This window comes from Oryza glaberrima, chromosome 3 (assembly GCF_000147395.1).
Source record: "Oryza glaberrima chromosome 3, OglaRS2, whole genome shotgun sequence".
NCBI classification, from domain to species: Eukaryota; Viridiplantae; Streptophyta; class Magnoliopsida; order Poales; family Poaceae; genus Oryza; species Oryza glaberrima.
In genome coordinates, this window is record NC_068328.1 from 31,869,034 (window position 1) to 31,891,213 (window position 22,180).

The window sequence follows — 22,180 nt, forward strand, 5'->3', positions numbered from 1 at the left end:
TTGAGAAGGTGGAGATTATGGGAAAGCTTTTCTTTTTTACTTGAGTGGTACACTCGTTTCATGTGTCACTCAAAAAGTCATAAAAAATTAAAACAATTTGATCAGTACGTAATATATTATATTACTTCGTAAACATACAAATTTAAATTCGACTTACATGAGTTGAAACACAAATGATAAATGTGGCTATCAAACGTGCGTAACTTTTATAGTTGATATTTGTTGTTTCTTTTCCAAATTATATAAGTCGAATTTGACCTTATATGTTTGTGTAGTGATATCTATTTTATAAAAAAACATTTTTGTAACATTTTGAAAGATATGCATGAAACGAGTGTATGTCTACTTGAGTTACACAAATCATTTTCAGAGATTACAGTAGAAACTGTACCTGATATAAGCTCATCCAAACAAGGTTTAACACATAAATGGGACGGCCGGTGGCTGGTCACTGGTAGGCTGTAGGCCATCTGGTGACACAGTGACTTCTTGCAACTAACTGGGCCGTGAATTCTGTCTAAAATAACTGTAACTTTCTATGTAGGTGTCAATAACTATCACGAGATAGCGTGTCCCCCTATCATTTTGGGGCCTAGCTAAGATCAATTTCCTAGTTAATATGCATGACAAGTACTAGTTATGTATTGTTAGGGCGTCAAATCCGAGTGACTGTACATGGACAACACTGGGAACAAAGGTATCACCAGTCTATGAATCCCATTTGCTCCAATGAAGATCTCAGAGTCCTACTTAATTGCATCCCTTTTAATGATTAATCAGCATTGGACTTCTCCTACCAATTAAGATGTGATTAATTAGTTCTCTTGATGTGTGTTGGCTAAGCGCGTCTTGGCGTGTTGTGTTTCGACCTAATTAAGGATTTTAGAGGCATCGATATGATCGATCTCGTGTCATGGGAAATTAGACGCAGCTAGGTGGTGGTTGGGGCGCACATTTAGCAGCAAAAGCTTCCTATTAGCTATATAAGTGTAAGCTAGAACGGGTGCTTGACCAACTTTGTTCCCCAGTCTAATGCTTAATCTTTCTAGCATGTCAACGTCAGCTAAATTTATGGTTAATTAATGTTGTCAGATTCATTTTATGACATCTTTCCCCTCTCTGTTTACCTAGGAGTATATCATTGGTGTCAAGAGATAGAAATTTAAATCAGGAAGCTAAAAATATTAATGTTTATGCTGCTTATTTTGCCATCCAATTAAAAATTAAAAATTCAAATTATTGGTTTGCAAATGAAATAACGATATTGATTTGGGATTGTATTGTGGATCAGTTTGGAAGCTTTGAGTCTGGTTTCTTAATGTTGCAATGGCCCAAATTAAAATAGAGTAGGTCCGGTACAACCAGTGATGGCCCTGAAATCTACATGACAGGACAAGGAATTTTCTGGTCAGATTTCATATATTGCAGTGCAATCATGCACAAGGAAGAATTCTTTGAAGCTAAGGTTTGGTGCACAAGATTAATAGCCGTTGATCATGTAATTTGGTGACTCGGTTGAAGAGAGCCACATTCCATGGCCACTAAATTTTGCTTGATTTACGGTCTAAAGATAAAATATTCTTCAGACAAAGAACTCAAAATCCCGCGTTGATCATAAGTAGTCACCGTCTTAAAAAAGAAAAAAAAAGTTGAGGCACACTGATTAGGCTCAACTCCATATTATAATTCCACTTCTTGTTGGAAGATGATGAAAGGTGACAGCACTAGCTATAGTAGTAGATGATAAGAAAGTTACACAACACGAAGGTCAAGGGAGGATATAAGAGTATTATGTCTTGACAAGTATCTTTCATAAAGTTTTAGATTATATTATTTATTTTACCTTGTTTCTTGATACGATTCGCCGCTAGCTACTCATTGCTACTGTAGAATTTAAGCTTTGTTAGTTAGCTTTAGGGAACGTAATGATGAGGAAATCTGACATAACACGTAACGCATTGATGTGCTTAAGCTCACTAATTAAGTTGTAGCACCCGAATCCATAATGATTGCAACATTCGTCAAAAGTTGCGGAGATTAATTAGTTGCAACTTCTTTTACTAACTACAGTGATCATTTCAACAAATATTAAACAGCTAAAAGAAAGCCTTGATGATGCTTCATCTATTTCTTCTTGTTTGCTGGCCGCTTGCCTCGAGCACACAAATTCTGAACTTTCTTGTTCCAACTACACATTAATAAAATATTACTAAAAGTACAACGATTTCAGGAAAAAAAAACAAGAAATCTATTTCTCGTGTCTTAATTCTTGACTTGGTCTAGTTTTCATCGCAATAGATAGTGTGTTCCTTATGCTAAAAATTAGTGTGCTATTTGTCCTAATCCTAAAAATGATGGTGTGAGAGGAGCTTGTTTAAAGTGGAGGCTCCACAGAAGACTGAAGCAAACACGACCAAAGCTACCACACATTCACACTAAACAAGTGCGCACGTACTCCACTTGTTAATTTCAGTGGTGCCGGCCGCGATGATCGCAACCCAACCGATAATGCGATGCTTTACACAAGCAGATTAGCGCAAATTACGTACAAAAGTGTGAGTTTTTTTAATTCCGGGGAAAAGTGTAATTTTGTTTAAGCAAACTTTGTGCCCTGTCTACTCGATACATCATCTTGTATGTATCATGAGCAGGGTGAACGAATTATAATAGTTCTCGCCTCAGTGCAGGTGATTAACAAAACTGTGGATTAGGAGCAGATTGCATATTTGTTGGAGCTGTTTGGTGTTAGTGCAGATACGCATTTGGTGGTGACGAAGCAGCAAAAGGAAGGGAAGGAGCACAGGAAAAGAGGGACATGTTCAATTCAAGAAGGTTCAGAGCACTGAAGAACAAAACTCTTGAACTGAGACCCTGCTGCTGCCTAACTTGTTAAGAGTAATATTCAGACTCTTGAACTGAAACTCTGCTGCAGCCTAACTTGTTAAGAGTAATATTCAGAACCTTATTCTGTATGTTGTATGTATTCGTATCATTATATTGCAAATGGAACAAAGGGAACATACCTCTTCAGAAGCCACCGTTACAATCATCAGAAGGTGAACAGGCCCTTTCATTGCGTACTTCGCTGAACAGGAGCAGCAGCAGCTACTGCGTTGGGCATATAAGTACAAGAAAATAGACCAGCCATAAAGTAATGTACTGTCCCCAGTTAGATGGGGAAACTAGGAGAGGATTGCTCAACATCTCGTACATAAGGCCTAAGAGACACTCCAGTTGCAACTCACAGGAACAGTGTGTATCATAGTCAGTGAGTGCATTGCAAATGATCACATTTGGTTTCATCAGAGCAAGCTCATCAAAGCGGCACAGTATGCCTAGATGCTGCATAAACTGGGGAGTACAGCTACCTACACGGGGCTTGATGGACGCAAGAAGCATGGCGGGTGGTCCTGAATCCTGATGAATTTGGGGGGCACCACGAGCTACAGGGAGCTTGATGGATGCAGGAAGCACGGCGGTTGGGTTCATGGCGCCCCGAGAAGCCATCGCTCAGTCAGGTATCTTGCTGCGTGCGCTCCAAAGCAGACTCCGAAGCAATGGGCCTTTGAAAACTCCGTCACAACTGCAAAAGAAACAGGAACATTGTGATCATCAATAGTATGAGCTATGTATTAGGTTCCTATTCATCAAAGAACATCCCTGTCAGTACTTTTTTCTAGAAAGAGAAGGGTGCATCGATATATTAATGCTTCAGAACGATGAACCTGTTTGTATTTAGGTTATCTATCCAGCATTCAAATATGAAGTATCGGAGTGATATACGCACTATACTATTGATTCTGTATTGGACTTGCAGCTTATTTCAAAGAAAAATCTAGAAGATGGAAACAATAAAGCTGAGGCATCTATCAATCAATTATGTGTGATACGGTGGGATGTGCAAAACCTCAATTATTTGATGCAGATGTTTGGTAATCAATATGATCCAATCACTGGAGATTGTGACAACAGAGATGCCCTTTTCACCCTAGTATTGTATAGTAGTGCTTGTGGAAGGACTGCAGAGTTACTAGGATTCTGTAATTCAGTGCCAGTTCACACAACATACATAAAGTAATGACACTAAAATCTACGATTTCCAGCTTTTCTACATGCTTTTCAACACAGCTACATTCAATGACCAGGGATGCTGCATAAGTTCTATATACCCAATGGAGGGAACATGAATGTTACTAGAGTGGGAGCACAAGAAAAAGGAACAGCTAAACAACATTCATACAACAGTTTAAATTGTCATAAACAAAGACGAGAATTATCCGAGGAAAGAAAATGTGCACTTACCTCTCAGTGCTACAGTATTTGAAGAGAGAACAGAAATTTCAACAAAGAATATAACAGATGACGGAAACTCCCAAACCTGCAAAATTTGATGATGAATGTGAAAGGAAATAAAAAAGTCAAATAAAACTTAGAAATAAATCATCACAAAAATCTTCTATACCATCATTGCCATGAGAAATAACTTGAAGTAGCTTGAAATGATGACGGCTAACAGAACCTCCCTATACCTGAGAAATGACAAAGTAAGCGCAACTGTTAACCCATGACACATTTAATGTGAAATTCTGATATGGTTTCATCTTCTACAACAGAAGTGTACTATTACAGAATCCCTACTGGTTGCATAATTCCAATTGAGAATACACCAATTCATTTGCGCGTAATGAACTACCAACAAATGTAATTGAAATTTCCACATCACAGGTATTCAATGTACCTTCTAATATCAAAAGATAGTTTTAGGATAAATTGCACTTCCAGGAATAACATGGTCATAAATACGATGTTCCCTAACAATGCATCGCCCAGAACCTGAAGAATAATAGACACCGGATACATTACTAAGGTAATGAGCAGCAGAAACATAGAACTTCTCAATGCAGTCAACTTTAATTACCTTGCTGCAATTGAGAATCACTGAGAATATGTTTATGGAAGAATCCCCATCAGCTATGTTGCCTCTTGAAAAAGATATTCTGACTTACATAGTTAAGGGGTGCTTAAGTTGAATATATACATAAAAAAAAACCAAAATTGAAGATGAACATTTATAAATAGAATGGATACATGCATCAAGAACAAGATGCGTCAGAATGGACAACACCAGTACTCCCTGAAAAGAACAAAAATCAGGAACATAGGAAAATGTAACTCTTGAGTCTTGACATACCCCATTAAACAAATTCAAAATATCAGGGAATAACGGCTAATGGAACTACCATAAGGTGACAGAAAGTTATTACAAAAACGTTACCAAACTATGCAGTTATAACTTGAATGAATAGAAAACTGTGTATTCCATGGGATTGGCTATTTTAAACTATTGTCAGATGGACTGACAAGGCATAAATGGCTAAAGATATCATGTAATACAGAACATAGACACCAAGAATATACTAACTAACAAGCAGATCTAAGACAGATGAAGCTAATAATTCTTGAGCAGCATGACAGACAGACAGGACAGAGTACAGGTAAAACTAGGAAGAAGCATTGTTGAAGAAAACGGAAGTAAACATCAAAAGAGCTGAGCCCACCTCCTTTTTCATTTTAACTAAAAGTAGCATGTGAACGAGTTTGAATACCATATGATTCCCACCTTGTCAAGTGATGAATAAATCCTCAACTTATTAAATAGAAGATGACGATATGCTCTTGTCTTGTGTAGAATCAGATCAATCAAGATTATCTACGAAAAAAAAGAAAGAATAGTTAAATGCTCAACTCAATGCATCAGTTCAGCAGTAAATAAACTGCATATGTGATGCAAACAATCGGATCACACAAGTATGGCGAGAAATTCGATATCATCACTGCTAGATTAACGCACCGTGAACTCGCACTCGATGTAGGGATCAGCAACAGCCTTGCAGGTATCCTGCACAAGAACAGGGCATCCAAACTTAAACAGATTACACGCACATGACAAAAAGGATTTACACATGCCCTATCAACAACACTAGTCCCTCTCTTACGCATTTCATCAAACGGATGTTGCCCGGGGAGTACTGCATGTAGAGCGTCTTCACACGCCGGCCACAGCCGACGCAGCGCGGCAGCTCCTCTTCTCCTTCCTTGGCGTCTCCCATCAAAGCCGAAATGCCCAACCCCAACAAGGAATCGATCCCTGCTGTTCAATCGGGGGACAGGCAGATGACCACCCAAAATAGCTTAATCAAGATAGCAAAAAGTTAACCCGCGCAACGCCAGGTCAAAGCACTGGAGCGGAGGCGGATCTGGAACGGCGAAAAGATCGCCGGAGCACGGGGGGAAACGAACAAGAAGAGGCAACGTCGCGTACCTGCGGCGAGAGCCCCGACAGGGGAACCGCCTTACCCCCGTGCGGCCGCCGACAGGGTCAGGGAGCCGGGGGCGGCGCCGCCGGTCGCCGGGCTGCGGCTGCGGCGGCGGCTGGGGTGGCGTCGCCTCGTCGGTGAGCTTCGCCGGCGACGAGACGAGACGAGACGAGGACACAGCTCTCTTCTGGTGGGCTTTAGCCACATACAAACAAATGGGCCCAATTGCAAGCCCAATGGGCCGAAGAAAAAAGCCCATCGTCAGCTGGGAATGGTTTCTGACCGTCCGATCAAAGATGGACGGTGGAGATTCACCCATGGCGGACGCGTGGGGAGCAGGGAGAGGTATTTTGGCTTCTCGGGTTGTTGGGTTTCCGGTTTCCTCCTCATCGGCTTCGGCTCCGACCGCGACGACACGAGACTTTTCCTGCCTCCGCCTCCGCCATCGCCGCCGGTCTCGGCGTGGTGCCCTGAGGCGGCGAGGCCGCCGTGAGATCTCAGCTCCGCCGCCCGTGGGAATCGAGCTCCGGCCCCGTTCCTTTTCCTGCCCCCCCAGGTGAGCGAGCGAATCCCGAGCTCCGTCTCGTCCGCGAGCTCCCTTTCGTCGTCCGATCTGGTCCTCCGGGTTCGAATTCTGGGGGATCGGTGCTGGTGTTGGTGTTGCCGTTGCGGTTGAGGGATATCGAGTAGCTCGTTGTCCGGTTTTTGTTTTTGCGAGAGCGGAGGCTGTCTTATCCGTGTGGGCTCTGGGAAAATTCTGGGGATTTGGATGGATCTGGTAATCCGATGGATGATATACTGTTACAATCATTCAGAGACGTTAAGGGATTTATGTGAAAAATGTAGCATTATGTTCATGGAGAGATAGTTGAAGATCGTTACTGTTATATCTTATGAAGGGTTTGTTATCGAAGAATTCGAGTGAAATGTTAGAGAGTTTCTACTTGGTTTCGTGCAACGTTAGGACAGTGCGTTATTCCTGTATGACAATGCTGATATGGTTTGTGCAGCTGAAAAATGGGGAGGATACCGTCTCTGAAAAATTTCAATGCCTTCCCCCATGCGGAAGACCACTTACTAAAGAAGACTTACTCTGGTGCTATCGGTATGGGAGATCCTATTTCTTCATGATTTTGTCCTGTGGGTACTGATGTTTCATTTGGAGATGTTTGGTTGATTTGTGCAACTATGGATATGTTTGCAGTCACGATTTTCGGACTAATTATAATGGTTACGTTATTTGCGCACGAGCTCAAATTTTATCTTACCACCTATACTGTTCATCAGGTATGGTTGGTTGTTTCCTTTTCTTCTATGTCTAGCATGTGCAACTTTACTGTAATTTTGCATATAAGTTGGTTATTTTGCCACTCAATAACAGCTTTTAATGATATTTCATTAGTAATGGGAATATGTATGTAGGTGATAGCTATCCTGTTTTGGTCTATTTAACAAAATTGACCAGAGAATCTGTATGATGACAGAAGGGTATCTTGGAGAACTTAACCATGATTTTCATTGAATTACATTATTCTAATTGTTTTAAATATCTACTGATTGCTATTTGGATATGATGATTTTTCATTCCTTGCTTCGGTCCTTACCAATGCCAATTTCATGGGCCTCTCATATACTCCCTCCATCCACAAAAGTTAGACATATTTCACATTTGAGTTTTTCCAAATAAGTTGTTCCTATTTGTAGTCTTTATATGCATTCAAGACTTGAATCAAGAGATAAATTAAATGTTTGATTAGAACCCAAAGAGTCATCTAAATACTCATTGGTTGCATGCTTGCATTTACTCCTTGATTTTGTAACATCTAAGATGATTTAATTTCTCCTTGGTCTTAGTGACAAAAGTAATAGGTATAACTTTTGTGGATGGAGGGAGTATCTTACTAAGAAATCATGACATGAGCCATCACTATCTAATTGATGCTGTCTGCAGATGTCTGTAGATCTGAAACGAGGAGAAACTCTGCCAATTCATATAAATATGTCATTTCCCTCTCTACCATGTGAAGGTCAGTTATTGATTAAATGCATCCTTATCAGTTCGATATGAGGTTTCTTTTCAACGTTGGTTTGCAAGGAGATTATGGTTTGACCTTTTTCCCCTGGCTCTTTTGTTTAGTCTTGAGTGTGGATGCAATTGACATGTCTGGCAAGCATGAAGTGGACTTGCATACAAATATTTGGAAGGTACCACCTGACATGAACACTTTGTTACTCTGTGACTTAGTGTATGTTCTATAATAGACAAATTCAGTAGTTGCACTAATTATCCTCATTGCTTATGACGCGGTAATAATAAATCCCTTAATTATGGATAATAACACATACTCGCTATCCATGGTGCAGTCATAGTATTCATGCACCTAGAAGGGAACATTTTCTTTTAGCCGTTGACTGGCAGTGCATGCCTTGCTCTAGTGCAAGCAGTATTCTTCATTTTTACAAAACAAATATATTTTTTCCCAACAAAAGTTGTACCATAGTATTTTTCTCAATTCAGTATCTGGCACTCATATAATGTTTCTAACCTTACCTCTTCTGCTGAATGCAGCTTCGCTTGGATAAGTATGGCCATATCATTGGTACGGAGTATTTAAATGATCTAGTTGAGAAGGAGCATGGGACTCACAATCATGGTATACTCTGCTGCTTCCATAAAGATAAAACTAATGTACACTGAACTGCCATATGAATTTTTGTTGTTTCAGTCCCTAGTGTGTACATTGTTTCCTTCTTTTGCTCACTGTAAATTGCAGCTCGCTAGTAATAGTTGTTTGCAGTTATAATTGTGGTCCAATTATCCAAACAATACTTTAAGTAATATATTAAGGACACAGATCTAGGGAAACCCTTGAGACAACAAATTAACTAAATCTATTGACAATATGTTATAGTCAGAATGTCCCATTTGATGCGCCAACATGCTTTATACTGATTTAGTTAAAATGTCTGATGTGATGGAGAAATATGCTTTATTTAGAATGTTCCATTAAGTACGTAGCCTGGAATGGGTTCAAGCATGGAAACAGTGTTTCTTAGTAATATAATGTTTGCCTTTCTTAGTATATAAGTTCAAGCAAAAAAGAAAATTGATTGCAACAATGTGCTATCGAGCTTGCTTTGGTACTTTCTGGAAAGATGTACCAGCCACCCAAAAAAAATGGTTCCAATAATTAGCTATTGAGCTTGCTGTCATGGTCAAACATTGTCTTTGCTGAAAAATTAGCATTGGAAAGAATTAATTCTCGTTTCGAGTAACATATGGATTGTCATTTGGGAAGGTGGGAGGAGGGATGGTGATGTAGAACTTACCATCACTGTCATTAACTCGAATACTTTTAGTAGAGATAAAAAACAATCAAATCTAGTTATTTTATAGGGATTATCTACTTAAGTAAAAAAAAAAAACCCTACCTTATCGCTTCTTAATGTGAAACTTTCCCCTTGAAAACACAGTTTAGTTGACAATCTCTTGGCGCTTATTTTTCTATACATAATAAGCTAGTGGTTTAACAGATCATGACCATGAGCATGAAGATGAACAAAAGAAGCAAGAGCACACCTTTAATGAAGATGCAGAAAAAATGGTTAAGAGTGTGAAACAAGCAATGGAAAATGGTGAAGGGTGCCGAGTAAGATATTCCTCTACCAGTATCCTTTAATTTATGGACTGGTATTATTAAGGCTATTATCATCAGGCATACCATGTACTTGTTAAAACATTTTGCTTTCAATTTTCACAGGTTTATGGTGTTCTAGATGTGCAGAGGGTTGCTGGTAACTTCCATATCTCGGTTCATGGTTTGAACATTTTTGTTGCTGAGAAGGTTATTCATCTAAAACTGCATATTTTTTTACTTCTGTGCTTCCATCTGTATGCTTTTTGCTGTGAAATATGTTAATTTCTTTTTGTATGAAGTTGCCAGGATTATTGTATAAGCTTCTAGGTTTTCAGTTTATGACAGATCATGTTCACAAGGGTTTAAAATTATTCAACTAAAAATCCCTTCAGAAACTATTGAAACCAGCCAGCTCCTACTTCCTGGTAATGCCATATTGGACAAGTGCTTTGTGCATCTTGTACAAGGCTTCCTAAAACTGTCCACAATTAGGATAATGTTTTAATGGTAAACAGATGCTAGTGATTACGAGAGAAGGAAAATAACACAACCTAATGATAATAATAATAATAAGTTAGCCAGTAAACAACTCAATACTCACCAGTTTGGTGCACACCAGATCAAGCTGGGATTGGAACAAAAAAAAGGACGTGGGAAGTATCTTCTTTTGGCCATCACATTATATAATTGTCAGCTTATATGAACCACAATATTTTCTTTACATTGGATGTGCTTATGTCTCTTCGATTTTTATGAAAAATATGCATTAAAAAGCAACCACCTAGGTAGCTAGGCGGTGCACTACTGCCTAAGGCGCCTAATTGATTTATTATGCCGCATAGGTGGCTTGCTAGCCCCGTCTTATGGTGTACTACACTCTGGTATGCCGCCTAACTAGCACATAAAGGCCTCAGTGATTTCAGCCTCTTTTTGTGCTACCTATAAATAAGTGTTTTATGCTTTTATCTGTATTGTTATTACTCTCTCTATGTAAATTTTCATTTTCATCTGTTGTATGTAGATTTTTGATGGGTCAAGCCATGTGAACGTCAGTCATATCATCCATGACCTATCCTTTGGTCCAAAATATCCTGGAATTCATAATCCACTGGATGAGACTACAAGGATACTCCATGATACAAGTGGGACCTTCAAATACTATATCAAGGTGAGTTTGAGTAGTCATTCATTTAGTAGTTCATGTCCAGACAGCAATTTGCAAGTTCCAACATGGACAAGGCTTGCGAAAGAGGATGTAATCATGAATATAGAAGTTCACATATATGCATAATTCAAAATCATCTATGGAGCCTTGTGGAAAAGAACTCCATCCCTCCAACTTTTTTGTCCTTTTGCTACAAACCTATGTAAATCATTCTTTGGAGCTGTTTCACCATCAGATCAGATGGAAATCCATCACATTATTTGTTTGAGAAGAAGTGTCCTCATCTGTTGTAATTGATATGCAGATTGTTCCAACCGAGTACAGATACCTCTCGAAGCAGGTGTTGCCAACAAATCAGTTTTCTGTCACCGAGTATTTTGTTCCTAAACGCGCTACTGATAGGTCCGCGTGGCCAGGTAACTCTCCCTTCACTACAAGCATGGTATATTCATCTGTTTCCAGGACTAATATGTTTTCCTTCTGCAGCTGTGTACTTCTTGTATGATCTCTCACCAATTACAGTCACAATCAAAGAAGAAAGAAGGAACTTCCTGCATTTCCTCACCCGACTATGTGCAGTTCTTGGCGGTACCTTTGCAATGACAGGTATGCCTCCACAGCCTACAAGAATGTGTGTTTTAAAAGCATGTTGGTGTTAGGGATTGGCGTCAGTAGCAATAGTTCATTGGTAATCTCATATGCATGATTTTAGAGTGTTATTTTTTTTAAAAAAAGGGAGTAATAATAACAATTTCACTCTAAAACTGATACCAATTCTGTCATCCTACGATACAGGAATGCTTGACCGATGGATGTACCGGCTTATTGAGTCTGTCACAAAATCAAAGACCAGAAGCGTACTACGGTAATTGCGCATCACATGATAAGTGGAGGCAAACTGTGACAACCCTGTGTGTTGTCACTGGTCATACAAATCAGTCAGAGCATATCGTCTCAGATACGGTCAACCCCAGTGGGTTTTCATGTTTTGATATGCTCTATGGCTCGATTGCTTAAAATACTTATGTTGTTAGCTTTGTCATTAATCACTCATGTTAGACTGGCACGGACTCATAACAGTTTTGTAATCAATGATTCCCACAAATCGGAGGCGCCAACGTCGTGTGATCATGGAGAAACAAATCCCAGTATAGCCTGATAATTCCAAAAAAGCAGAAAAAAAATCAACATATAAAACTTTGATACTTTTGCATCACGGACCAACTGAACGTTTGTTTCGTAGACAAATTGTTAGTCAAGTATATTTTTAATTCCGGTTTATAGAATTAGGTTAATGATATTTCAGAATGTTACGTTACAACCTTGAACTCCTGAGTTTATAAACCTTGTTGGGCAAACAAAAATACACAAGCACGACATGCAACTAAAACTTGCAACATCCAACATGGACCAAAGTTTCTCGTTATACAGGTAATCTAGCTATACAGTTAGTTGGCAATGAGTTTTGAAAGATGAAAACAGTTACATAGTGGATGATTACAAAACGTGTATCTGGCTAAACAAAGATGCGCCTATCCCGTCTACCCAAAGACCTGAACAGTGTAATCTGTACATTACCAGGCCACTGGCTGATAATTATTCTCTACAGAATGTCGTTCTGAGTTTCTGGCCTGTACGTATAACTGCATGACCTACAAACACTACATGGAGCTATTTTCTGAACGTGTATATATATAGCTGCAGATCAGAAGGTGAGTGCTACTTCAGCTGGTTCGAAATACGCATCAACAATCAACATCCTATGATATCGATAATTCAGTCTGAGAATCCTCCACTTGATCTACAACTGGAGCTTCACATGGCTAATTGGTTATGCACATGAGCGGATGAGCCAGGATATCAGTGTGTCAGTTGTACCCTCCTGGCAGTAGGTCCTCATGAGTCTACTCTTGAGCATGCCTGCACTACTTGTATTCATCATTCAATACCCAACACTGGAAAATTCACCACAATTCATACATAACTATAATATGAATATAAACCTACACGGAAAATCATATTGGAAATTTGAAGTCGATGATGATTGCAAGGATGACAGGTGGTGCAAAGATTTCTTTTAAAGAAATGCTATTAATCAAAGGCTGCAGTTCACAGTTGAGAAACTCAAACTACTAATTAAAAACATATTTCTTGTTGTCTCACCTAGTTGCCCTTTTTATGCTGTCGTATCATCTTTGTTCTGATTACTTCTCAAACCTGCAACAAGCTTGCATGTCTTCAAGAAAGCATCTAGCAACTGCATACAGAGCACTCATATTATTACTCAGTTGTTGCCACTATTAAACTGGTCATTGCAGGATACATCAATCCAAGCATGCAAACTCTTTGCAAACTAAGAGTACTGGAGATCGAATGCTCTAAGCAGCATTTATATCAGGATATAAAACACTTACCCCAGGATATTGCTGTAATGTAGGGGAGTAGCGATCAAGAGTTACATATATCTTCTGAAGAAGGTTTAAATGTGAATTAACCTTGTCGCCCAAAATGACAACCTGAATCACATCGGAAATATTTCAACGTTGTCTCTTTGAATTTATAGCGATATATCACAGTTGTAGTCAAACAAAGCTTAATTAATCAATGAAGTATTCCGTGTGAAGAACAGTCTGAGGTTTACGCCCAAAAAAGGAAAAACTGAGGTGCGACTTAAGTTGAGATTAGGAGTTGTTGGATCATGATAGGATATGAGGTGTTTGTCGTTAGTCCTTACTAGTACTAAATAAGCCTATGGGCTGTATTTATGTATCAGTTTGTCAAGAAGAAACTCACTAGAGGAAGCCCCTTTAATGGTATTTCCACAAATCTTCAAGTTCTCAAAGGGGAGTTAGAATATACCCTTGATTTGTGCTTTAAATTTGGTGTAATTTCCAAAGGGAAATTGGACAGGCAAAAACAAAGAATTACCTTGGCTTCAGCCTTCTGGAGCTCAGAACGCCTTGTTTCTAGCATTTGTTTGTACCAAAGGCCTATTTTTGTTAGTACAACGGCTTGTCTGACCATGTGGTTGCAATGATCACTCAAATCCTCTGACCTGAAAGCAACAATAATCGCATCGAGTTATAATGGAGCATATTCTTAAAAAAAAAAGGACAGCAGAAGTTGCAGGTCAGGTTTTGGTAAGAGCCAGGCTGCAGTTTTCACAAGCAACAAGCGACAACATATACACTTCTAAATCAATCATATATGATGTATTAAAGATACTAACAAAACCTTGTGTTTGATATGCTGTAGATGATATTTGGTATGCCAAATTGGATTTATATTTTTCAAGTAGTAAGTCGATGCAATTACAGAAAAAACAAGTGGAAAGGAAGATAGACAAACCTGCTTGCACTTCTTTCTACTGATAATTTTTGCTCGATCTCCACAAATTCCTTTGACAACTTCATAATAGATATTAAAATGCACTCCAGTTGCTTTTCTTGCTCATTTTTGGTGAAAATACCATTATAATCGATATTTTTATTTTCAACTTCCTTCAATGCAGCTGAAGCAATTTCTAAACTTGAGTTAAGTTTGACAAGTTCATCATATTGCATATCTTGCTTGGGAGTCTCATGTGATCTTCTTGGTGATATGTGAGGCGCCACCTCTATATCACGCAAAATGATCTCTGTACTCTCTTGCTTGATGACTTCTGGATCTTCCTGTTTATCTTGGATCAAACATTGCTCTAACTCTGCTATTTTTTCTTTCAACATTCGGTTTTCTTCATTTGACAAACACAAAGCCTTCTCCTTTTCAGATATCATAGCTTCAAGAGAAGACAGTTCTGTACTAAAATTCGTTGCAGCATCATGCATGCTGTTCATAGAATCATCAAGCAACTTTCTTGTAACAGTTTGATACACTCCATCCCTAACACCGGCTTCGATTTGGAGATCCTCATATTCTTCTTTAATTTTGGCAATTTGTCTCAGGAGATCGTCTTCTGATGACAACTGAATAGACATTTCTTTACTGGCTTCAGATAGCTGAGATGATAATTCCTTGACATCCTTCATATTATCTGCAAGCAAACCTCTAAGATGCTGATTTTCGTAATATAAAGAATCGATTCTTTTTGCTGATATGCATCTTTCATCCAGTCCATCATTAGTCATGCAAAGTGAAGGCATCTTTATGTTCTTCGAAATGATTTGGTCCATTCTAGAAATAATCTGTGGAAATTTCTTTCTTAACGGTTCAAATTCCACATCATTCTTGAGAGTAAGCAATCCCTTCTCCCGTTTGAATTTGAAGAGCTCCTTGGTCTTCTCCTGCAAATCCAATTCATGCATCCTCTTCAATTTGCTCATTTCGGACTTAAAATAAGTTATGATCTCCTCTTTACTCATACCGTTCAGGTGACGGAAGTCAGATTTTTCCGAGACAACCATGGACTTCTGTTTCCTGAAACTCTTATTTTCCTCCGCGCGAGATGAATGATCCTCCTTGTTTTTCTTTCCAAAGATGTTGTACTTCCACCTATTGCTCCTGTTGCTTGAAGTTTCATGCTTGCTGTGAGAAATATGTGATTCTTGTAGTGAGGGCAACAATAGCTTAGAAAGAGCACCCAGATCATCGCGCATGCTGGCAAATTGAGCTATGGCATCCTGCCAATTTTTACTCATGGAGTTTGTCATAGAAATTTGCTCATACAGCTTCCTCTCCATCTCCTCTTGCAAGCCACTGATGAATTCTCCTATTGTAATGTTGATGACCTCCAATTGCAACTCATGCTCCCACTGCAGATCAGACACCGACGAGCTGTCCATCTCCCTAGCCTTCCGAAACACTGTGGCCAGCAGTAACTTCAAGGCATTGAACCTCTCATCAATCTCAATCAGCATCACATCAAGAGACATGCCCAGGTGTGTACCAATTATATACCCATTATCCGGCAACGCAAAGTTTTCCAGCCCAGTTACATCCCCCTTGAGCCTATCAAGCTGGGTATCAAGCTCCTGTTTCATCAAATCCATGAATTCTGCATAGTTGACCTGCCCATTTGGATTGAAAACATGCCGGTCTGACCACGATACCGCTCTTTTCGATCCTTCAAAGCAGTTGTCAGAGCTGGAGTTGGACTTGATGGACAACCATCTCGGCGTCAGTGCCGGTGAATCTTCAGATGTCATTGATCCACTGCTAAGCCTGCCCCTGGTGTCAATAAAAGATCCACTGCACAAGCCCGGAACGCTGTCACCATGATCTTGAGGCTGCACAACACCGGCTGGAAAAGCTGATCTGTGGTGGATCAACGGGTTCAATCTGTCACTCAACACCTGCACCCATTTTCACACTCAGTTTGATCATGCAAGCAGATACCGAATTCAATCTTGAGATTAAAGTAGATAAAAGATGACAGAATTGAAACCTTGAGCATCGGAATGATGCGGGTCAACTTCTTTTGAAATTGAATTAAATGAATATAAATATACTGCGATCTCACATGAGTACTGAATTGTGAAGAGCTAGCAAATAACTGATCATCGAACACGTCAGAAAGCACACAGGCGAAACCCGGAATATTTCTAAAGAAATCTCGATATAGCGGGATGATACAACAGTACGAACTACGAAGTCACTGCAGAGAATTTAACCCCGAAAAAAAAACCCAACCCATAAAAAGGCAAGCCGACGAACCCAGTTCCCATCCTCATGATCAAGCATAAGAACAACAACAAAAATTAAAAATAAATAAATAAGCACGAGGCGCACGTATCAGCCGCGATCACATCACAGCACTCACAGGAGAGGAGAAGAGAGAGACGGAATCGGGCCGGATCGCTTACCGGCGGCTGGACGGCCTCCATGGCGTGCGACGACTCCGGCCGCCGCCACAACGCTGGCTCAGCAACTTCCCCTCCTCCTTCCCGCCACTCCCTCCTCCCAACTGACGAGCCTCGCTATTATTAGGGCTTGTTGGTGTACTTACAGCTGGTAACCTCCAACTAATCACTCTCATGGATGAGAGACACCCAAAAAGGCCAAGAAGGGGTCAGTGGAAGAGAAGCGGAGGCGGATAAAACGGACAAGTCAGTGCTGGCCTGGGCGGAGACGACAGCGACCGGGGATGGATGGAAGGGAGTGAATCGGAGCAGCGCACGCCGCCGCGGAGGGTGACGGCGAGATTATTACGGTGGTAGTAATTGCGATTTCGAGAGTGATTAGTACTAGGCGAAAGCAAATGGAGACGCGACGCGGGTGGTAGTATGTGGGGGTGGTTAGGGGATGGATGGTCACGGCCTGCTGACGTGGCCGCGGTTGGATTAATCGGGTTGACGTCGGCGGGGTGGTGGGGCCCACCGCAGGTTGTGGGCCCCACCTGTGCCAAAGGCCAAAGAGGAATGGTGGCAAACTGACAATGACTGACAATACGTAGGCCACTGCGAGAGCATCAGAGCATGACCATTAAATTAGCGTTTTCAACTTCCAAATTCTCACGGAGAAAAGAGAGAGGGTACGGAAATTTTACATAAATTTTTAAATTCAGTTTGGCTCTTGTACATAATTTGTGATGAAAAATCTTACATGGTACTCCATCCCTCCCTAAAAAACTAACATAGTAATAAATGTGACGTATTATAAACAAATCTGGACGTACATTTGTCTAAATTTATAGTATTAAAATATGTCACATCCAGTTTTAGATTTACTTTTTATAGGAGTACTATGATAGTCATTTATGATATAAATATATATATAAATGATCAAAAGAATTATTTACCATGCTTTCTAGTTTTGCGTAACACTGTTCTTTTAGTTTTTTTTACGGCTCCTTTGGAATACAAGAATTTAACAGGTTTTGGATCAATTTCCGTGAAATCTCTGTAAATTCCATTCACTTGAAAAGAGACCTTAGTGCTGTATAGCGTCAGATTTCAGATCTTGTTGGGATTGTGCTGAGGCACGTTAACGTTTGTGGTGGCGTTAGGTGATTAAACAGAAAAACAGCTCATGTAATCTACTAGATACAAGACAGCATGTGGGTGTCATAAAATCGCAAGGGTAGTTCAGAGTTTGTATATTTTGTATCAGGAGGATTTAGATTTGCTTCAGCTCGATCTGAATAACGTCATTCACCAAACACAACGTGGCTGGCTGCTGCTGGTGAATTTTGATCACCAATGGTCGGAAACTCTGAATGGGCCAAAGCATAGCTCAGCAACAAATGCAGGTATTTCATGACTCTCAGACATTTTACTCTGAAGATTTAGTGAGATCAGATAAGAGTGCCATTTCCTTCATTCTAAAATATAGCAAGCTAGCACTTGATTAGACACCATCTAATACTGCAAAAATCTGGATAGACAGCTGAAATTCAAGTTTGACAATAAAAAGGTTGTGCTTTGAGGACGAAATTTGCTATAGAACACTTGAAATGATAAACATAAACAGCTCACAAGCCACAAGATGGCTACTCCAGCCTCCAAGAGCACGTTTTAGTGATTTTTTCGGCGGATTATATTTTAATGATTTGAATCAACGATATCCCATCACTTTTATATGCATAGACAATGACAGATTGACAGGTACCTGAAAATCAGCTTCAGACAAAACACCTTACAGTATGGTGGATAGCAAAGGTACCAGCTGCAATAGTGACAGGCAAAAGTTACATGCTTCCTTTCGTTCATCATGTGATGCAGAAGCTTATGAATTACATGGGTGATTTTATGATTCATATTCAGAAAAAAAATGATGATTTTACACCACCCTACAAGAATCATCAGATCATGCGTTTTGTCTTCTCTTTTTCACTGCGCAACAATCATAATCCTTGGACACTTAGATCCTAGTAGACCTCAACGTGCCATTGCTTGTTCTTCTTGAGCTGGGATAGCTTCTGCTCCCAGCTCTCCCCTCTCTGCTCCGCCACTTTCTTGAGGGTGTCTTGAATCCCAGGCATCATCCCCTTCAAACCACAGAAGTAGATGTGCGCGCCGCCATCCAAGAGCTTGAAGATCTCGTCGCTGTACTCCTCGATCTTGTCCTGGACATACATCTTACCAGCGTTCTTGTTTTTCTGCTCCCTGCTTAGCGCTTTGTCATACCTACAAATTCAACACAATTCAATTATAGCAATATGCACGAATATACTTAACAAAAACAGCTCATTTATGTGGTACTCTCAAAGTCAAAGCTCAATAATTCTATGATGGCATCAGTTGACAGAGGCATCTATGTTCATTATGTGGCGCTGTTTCAGCCAAGTATGCATGTAGTACTAATAATTAATACGAAGAGTCAAGACAGATGATGTCTAGCAACCTGAAATTGTCTGGATACTGCTTAAGGTAGCTTGTGAACTCTTCATCATAGAGAAGGCTGTCAGTGTTAGCCACACCAAGGAAGAGCCAGGCCAAGCCACCAAATCTGTACTTTGGGACATCTTCCATGAACATACGGCGTAGGTAGCCACGGAATGGAGCAACACCAGTGCCAGTAGCTATCATGATGTGAGTTGCATTTGGATCTTCCTCAGGCAGGAGCATTATTTTGCCTGACGGACCTGGTGTTCAGAAGGAAATCACTGTGAGATACTTGGCATCCATCATGTGCCACAAAGGACATGATGACTAACAAAGAAAAGGGTAAACTAAGATGCGATTGCAAACTTTAGTAAGAAAGGAAAGGAGCAAGATAAGATAATCATATTGTAGAAGGGGCATAATCATATTAGAGGAGAGGCTATTGGAACCTTTGTTGCAGAGAACCGTTTATTTGTTGTTGGTATGTATGAACTCAGAAATAGGTTGTCTACCAAAGGTGGGTTTCAGGAAAAACGCAACTAAAACAACTAATTTTGCTCCGCTTGGAATTAGAAGTTAAACAACCTCATAGGAAACTCACAAAGCCTTTGCATTCATCTGAAGCTGAAAGAAATCAACTAACCTGTCACTTTAACCTTGTCCCCTGGTTTTGAATTACATAGGAAGTTACTGCAGACACCATTTTTTGAGGGGTCCTCCTTGCCAGTTTCAGGATCATAATAAACGGCACGGCGCACACATAAACTAGTGGTCCTTCCATCGAATGAATCTCCATACCTTGTAGATGCAATTGAATAAAGACGGACATTATGTGGTGCACCAGGCTTCTTCGGGTTCTCCCCCTAACAAGCAAAAATGCACAGGGTTTAGAGAACAGTGAAGAGGGTGATGCCCATGGAGATACCACTGGAACTGTATTAATAGTGTGTGCACATACTCAAGTCTCCTATCAAGAGCAGGTTTTCTCACCTAGGTTTACAATTTTAAGCCATTGAATAGAACATTGGAAACAGTGTCTACAGAAATAATCCTAATATACTACCGACTATATCTTTGTAAGTTCTTAATTAATAGTGTCAACGAGACAATCGTTCAATATCCAATCAGATAAATAGACTATGAACGAAACCGACAAAGCATAAGCATAATGTTCTATTTTAAACAAGGAAAATGATTGAAAGCAGGAATTACTTACTGGAGGAATAATGCCATAGCTTTGCCCCTCCCAGTAAGGCACATTGCCACCATGATCAATAACAATGTGGCATGTCTCTCCTGGAGCCTTGGGGCCTACGATCCTCTCAACCGAGACAATTGTGGCGGTGTAAGGCTCCTTTGGTTTGTATGTGTTGAGCGGCGGCTCGTTAGCACTCTCCAAATCAAGAGGCTTGACAGCAACCTTGCTTTCGCTCGCTTGCTGAACTGACATGCAGAGCACCTTGTTCGCATGCCTCGGTCGCGCGGCCTTGCTCTCCCACGCCAATGTGGTGCCAACCCATGATTTGTTGCTAAAGCTAATATTGTTGCTACCCTGAGGAATCACACAGAATGAAATCCAGCACATAGTTTAGCACCACCATTCAAGAACGCTGTGAATTCAGGATAAACAGCCTACTAAACCAAAACCCTGAACCCTGATAATTGATCTGCACATCGAATTAACAAGCAGCAGCAATATCTGGCGTTGCCTAGCTCTCAATAGCGCTCAATACTGAACCAATCTGAGATATATCCCATAGATTTGTATCCACCTACTACACATTGACCAATCCAAGCCCGCGGAATCCTCACAGGATTCCACCCAAAAAGAAGCAAGTTCTACCATCAGGGGCACCAAACCACGCACCTGGATCCCAGAACTCCTCAAGCCGCGATCCGAGCCAGCCGGAGCAGAGACAGCAACCTGTGTCAGAAACAGCCACAAGAACCCCCCATGAACTCAGCACCATCGCGCGCAGCGCGACAACCAGGGGATCCAAAAAACCGCGAGGACGGCGCGTACCTGGGACGCAACGGCGGTCGCCATGGCCGATCCTGAGGGAAAGCAAGGATCTTTTGATCTGGAGAAGGGAGATGAGATGAGTTGAGATGAGATGGGAGGGGAGGAGGCGGGGTTTATAGACAGAATCAGAGAAGGGGGAGGAGTGAGGTGAACTCTTGAGGTGCTGGAAGGGGCGACTTAAGCTATTAGCTGCTTAATTGCGTGATTAACCCGGCCGCTCTTGGGGTTGATTTAAGCTTTAGCTGCTTAGTAGTTTCGTTTTAGAGTTTGGGTTTGGGGTTTGATAATTTTAAAAAAAGATTTTGTTTTTTTCGTTTTTGATGTTGATTAGATTAGGGGGTTTGGGTTAGGTGGAGGTAGCAGCAGAGGGTTGGGTTGCCTGGCTGCTTGACTAGCAGAAATGGTGGCTGCAGCTTGAGTGCTCCAGATGGCTGCTGATAAAATTGGCTTTGTGGTGGCATCAAGGGTCACCTTTGGCCTGAAGAGATGCATGTATCCCATGGAGCTAGCCAGATGCACACACAACTTGTATATTATTAGCTTTTTAGTTTTTTGGAACAGTACATGAGTTGGCAGCGTGTGCATGTAGTGCACAAGCCGGTGTGTATCTGTTGGACATTTTACTGCCAAAATGTGTCAAATCTTGGCGCAAAAAAAAAAACTTTTTTTAAGGATAGAGGGGGAAAAAAAACTGTGATCAAAGGGCTAGATGTTTGCCCTTGCACCAATGAGCCATCATGTGACTGGTCACATTGCAAATTTACCCAAAAAAAATT

General features: G+C 40.5%; 4 protein-coding genes across 8 annotated transcripts; 1 reads left to right on the forward strand and 3 right to left on the reverse strand.

Annotated features, from left to right (window-relative positions):
• Positions 1–2,802: 2,802 nt before the first annotated feature.
• On the reverse strand, positions 2,803–6,465 carry LOC127765460 (protein ARV 2-like). 2 transcript variants are annotated; one of them, XM_052290372.1, is made up of 11 exons: positions 6,323–6,465; positions 5,997–6,148; positions 5,852–5,899; positions 5,621–5,710; positions 5,089–5,134; positions 4,919–5,001; positions 4,739–4,833; positions 4,463–4,529; positions 4,303–4,378; positions 2,962–3,583; positions 2,803–2,909 (listed from the first exon to the last, which is right to left on the reverse strand). In XM_052290372.1, the coding sequence occupies exons 2-10, from the start codon at positions 6,108–6,110 to the stop codon at positions 3,486–3,488; spliced, it is 717 nt and encodes a 238-aa protein (XP_052146332.1). In that variant the 5' UTR covers positions 6,111–6,148; positions 6,323–6,465; the 3' UTR covers positions 2,803–2,909; positions 2,962–3,485. The 2 variants fall into 2 exon arrangements, with proteins under 2 accessions (XP_052146332.1, XP_052146333.1); XM_052290373.1 differs by having other exon boundaries at positions 5,997–6,151; positions 6,323–6,461.
• Positions 6,466–6,690: 225 nt separating this feature from the next.
• LOC127765459 (uncharacterized) lies at positions 6,691–12,263 on the forward strand. Its single transcript, XM_052290371.1, has 12 exons — positions 6,691–6,873; positions 7,328–7,422; positions 7,522–7,604; positions 8,269–8,344; positions 8,455–8,522; positions 8,887–8,971; positions 9,852–9,967; positions 10,079–10,162; positions 10,977–11,123; positions 11,425–11,536; positions 11,607–11,726; positions 11,916–12,263. The coding sequence occupies exons 2-12, from the start codon at positions 7,335–7,337 to the stop codon at positions 11,987–11,989; spliced, it is 1,053 nt and encodes a 350-aa protein (XP_052146331.1). The 5' UTR covers positions 6,691–6,873; positions 7,328–7,334; the 3' UTR covers positions 11,990–12,263.
• Positions 12,134–17,292, reverse strand: LOC127765458 (WPP domain-associated protein-like). 4 transcript variants are annotated; one of them, XM_052290370.1, is made up of 6 exons: positions 16,922–17,292; positions 14,469–16,411; positions 14,049–14,175; positions 13,535–13,636; positions 13,284–13,377; positions 12,134–12,275 (listed from the first exon to the last, which is right to left on the reverse strand). In XM_052290370.1, exons 1-5 carry the CDS (start codon positions 16,940–16,942, stop codon positions 13,297–13,299), a joined length of 2,274 nt encoding a protein of 757 aa, XP_052146330.1. In that variant the 5' UTR covers positions 16,943–17,292; the 3' UTR covers positions 12,134–12,275; positions 13,284–13,296. The 4 variants fall into 4 exon arrangements, with proteins under 4 accessions (XP_052146330.1, XP_052146329.1, XP_052146328.1 ...); XM_052290369.1 differs by lacking the exon at positions 12,134–12,275 and adding an exon at positions 12,506–13,045; XM_052290368.1 differs by lacking the exon at positions 12,134–12,275 and adding an exon at positions 12,506–13,075.
• Positions 17,293–18,700: 1,408 nt separating this feature from the next.
• On the reverse strand, positions 18,701–21,663 carry LOC127766707 (ferredoxin--NADP reductase, root isozyme, chloroplastic). The gene is made up of 6 exons (XM_052291829.1): positions 21,405–21,663; positions 21,249–21,305; positions 20,598–20,933; positions 20,025–20,244; positions 19,401–19,641; positions 18,701–19,183 (listed from the first exon to the last, which is right to left on the reverse strand). Exons 1-6 carry the CDS (start codon positions 21,426–21,428, stop codon positions 18,925–18,927), a joined length of 1,137 nt encoding a protein of 378 aa, XP_052147789.1. The 5' UTR covers positions 21,429–21,663; the 3' UTR covers positions 18,701–18,924.
• Between the last annotated feature and the right edge of the window lie 517 nt (positions 21,664–22,180).

Excerpts from the sequence above, each read along its gene's own strand:
- LOC127765460 (XM_052290372.1), bottom strand. The coding sequence starts at position 6,110 with ATGGGAGACGCCAAGGAAGGAGAAGAGGAGCTGCCGCGCTGCGTCGGC. Across the intron at positions 4,834-4,918 it reads TGATTCTCAATTGCAGCAAG|GTTCTGGGCGATGCATTGTT; the intron begins GTAATTAAAGTT and ends ATTATTCTTCAG. Across the intron at positions 4,379-4,462 it reads TATTTCTCATGGCAATGATG|GTTTGGGAGTTTCCGTCATC; the intron begins GTATAGAAGATT and ends CAAATTTTGCAG.
- LOC127765459 (XM_052290371.1), top strand. The coding sequence starts at position 7,335 with ATGGGGAGGATACCGTCTCTGAAAAATTTCAATGCCTTCCCCCATGCG. Across the intron at positions 8,972-9,851 it reads GCATGGGACTCACAATCATG|ATCATGACCATGAGCATGAA; the intron begins GTATACTCTGCT and ends GTGGTTTAACAG. Across the intron at positions 11,727-11,915 it reads CGGTACCTTTGCAATGACAG|GAATGCTTGACCGATGGATG; the intron begins GTATGCCTCCAC and ends CCTACGATACAG.
- LOC127765458 (XM_052290370.1), bottom strand. The coding sequence starts at position 16,942 with ATGGAGGCCGTCCAGCCGCCG. Across the intron at positions 16,412-16,921 it reads TGGAGGCCGTCCAGCCGCCG|GTGTTGAGTGACAGATTGAA; the intron begins GTAAGCGATCCG and ends AAATGGGTGCAG. Across the intron at positions 14,176-14,468 it reads GTAGAAAGAAGTGCAAGCAG|GTCAGAGGATTTGAGTGATC; the intron begins GTTTGTCTATCT and ends TGTTGCTTTCAG.
- LOC127766707 (XM_052291829.1), bottom strand. The coding sequence starts at position 21,428 with ATGGCGACCGCCGTTGCGTCCCAG. Across the intron at positions 21,306-21,404 it reads CGACCGCCGTTGCGTCCCAG|GTTGCTGTCTCTGCTCCGGC; the intron begins GTACGCGCCGTC and ends TTTCTGACACAG. Across the intron at positions 20,934-21,248 it reads TGAGGAGTTCTGGGATCCAG|GGTAGCAACAATATTAGCTT; the intron begins GTGCGTGGTTTG and ends GTGATTCCTCAG.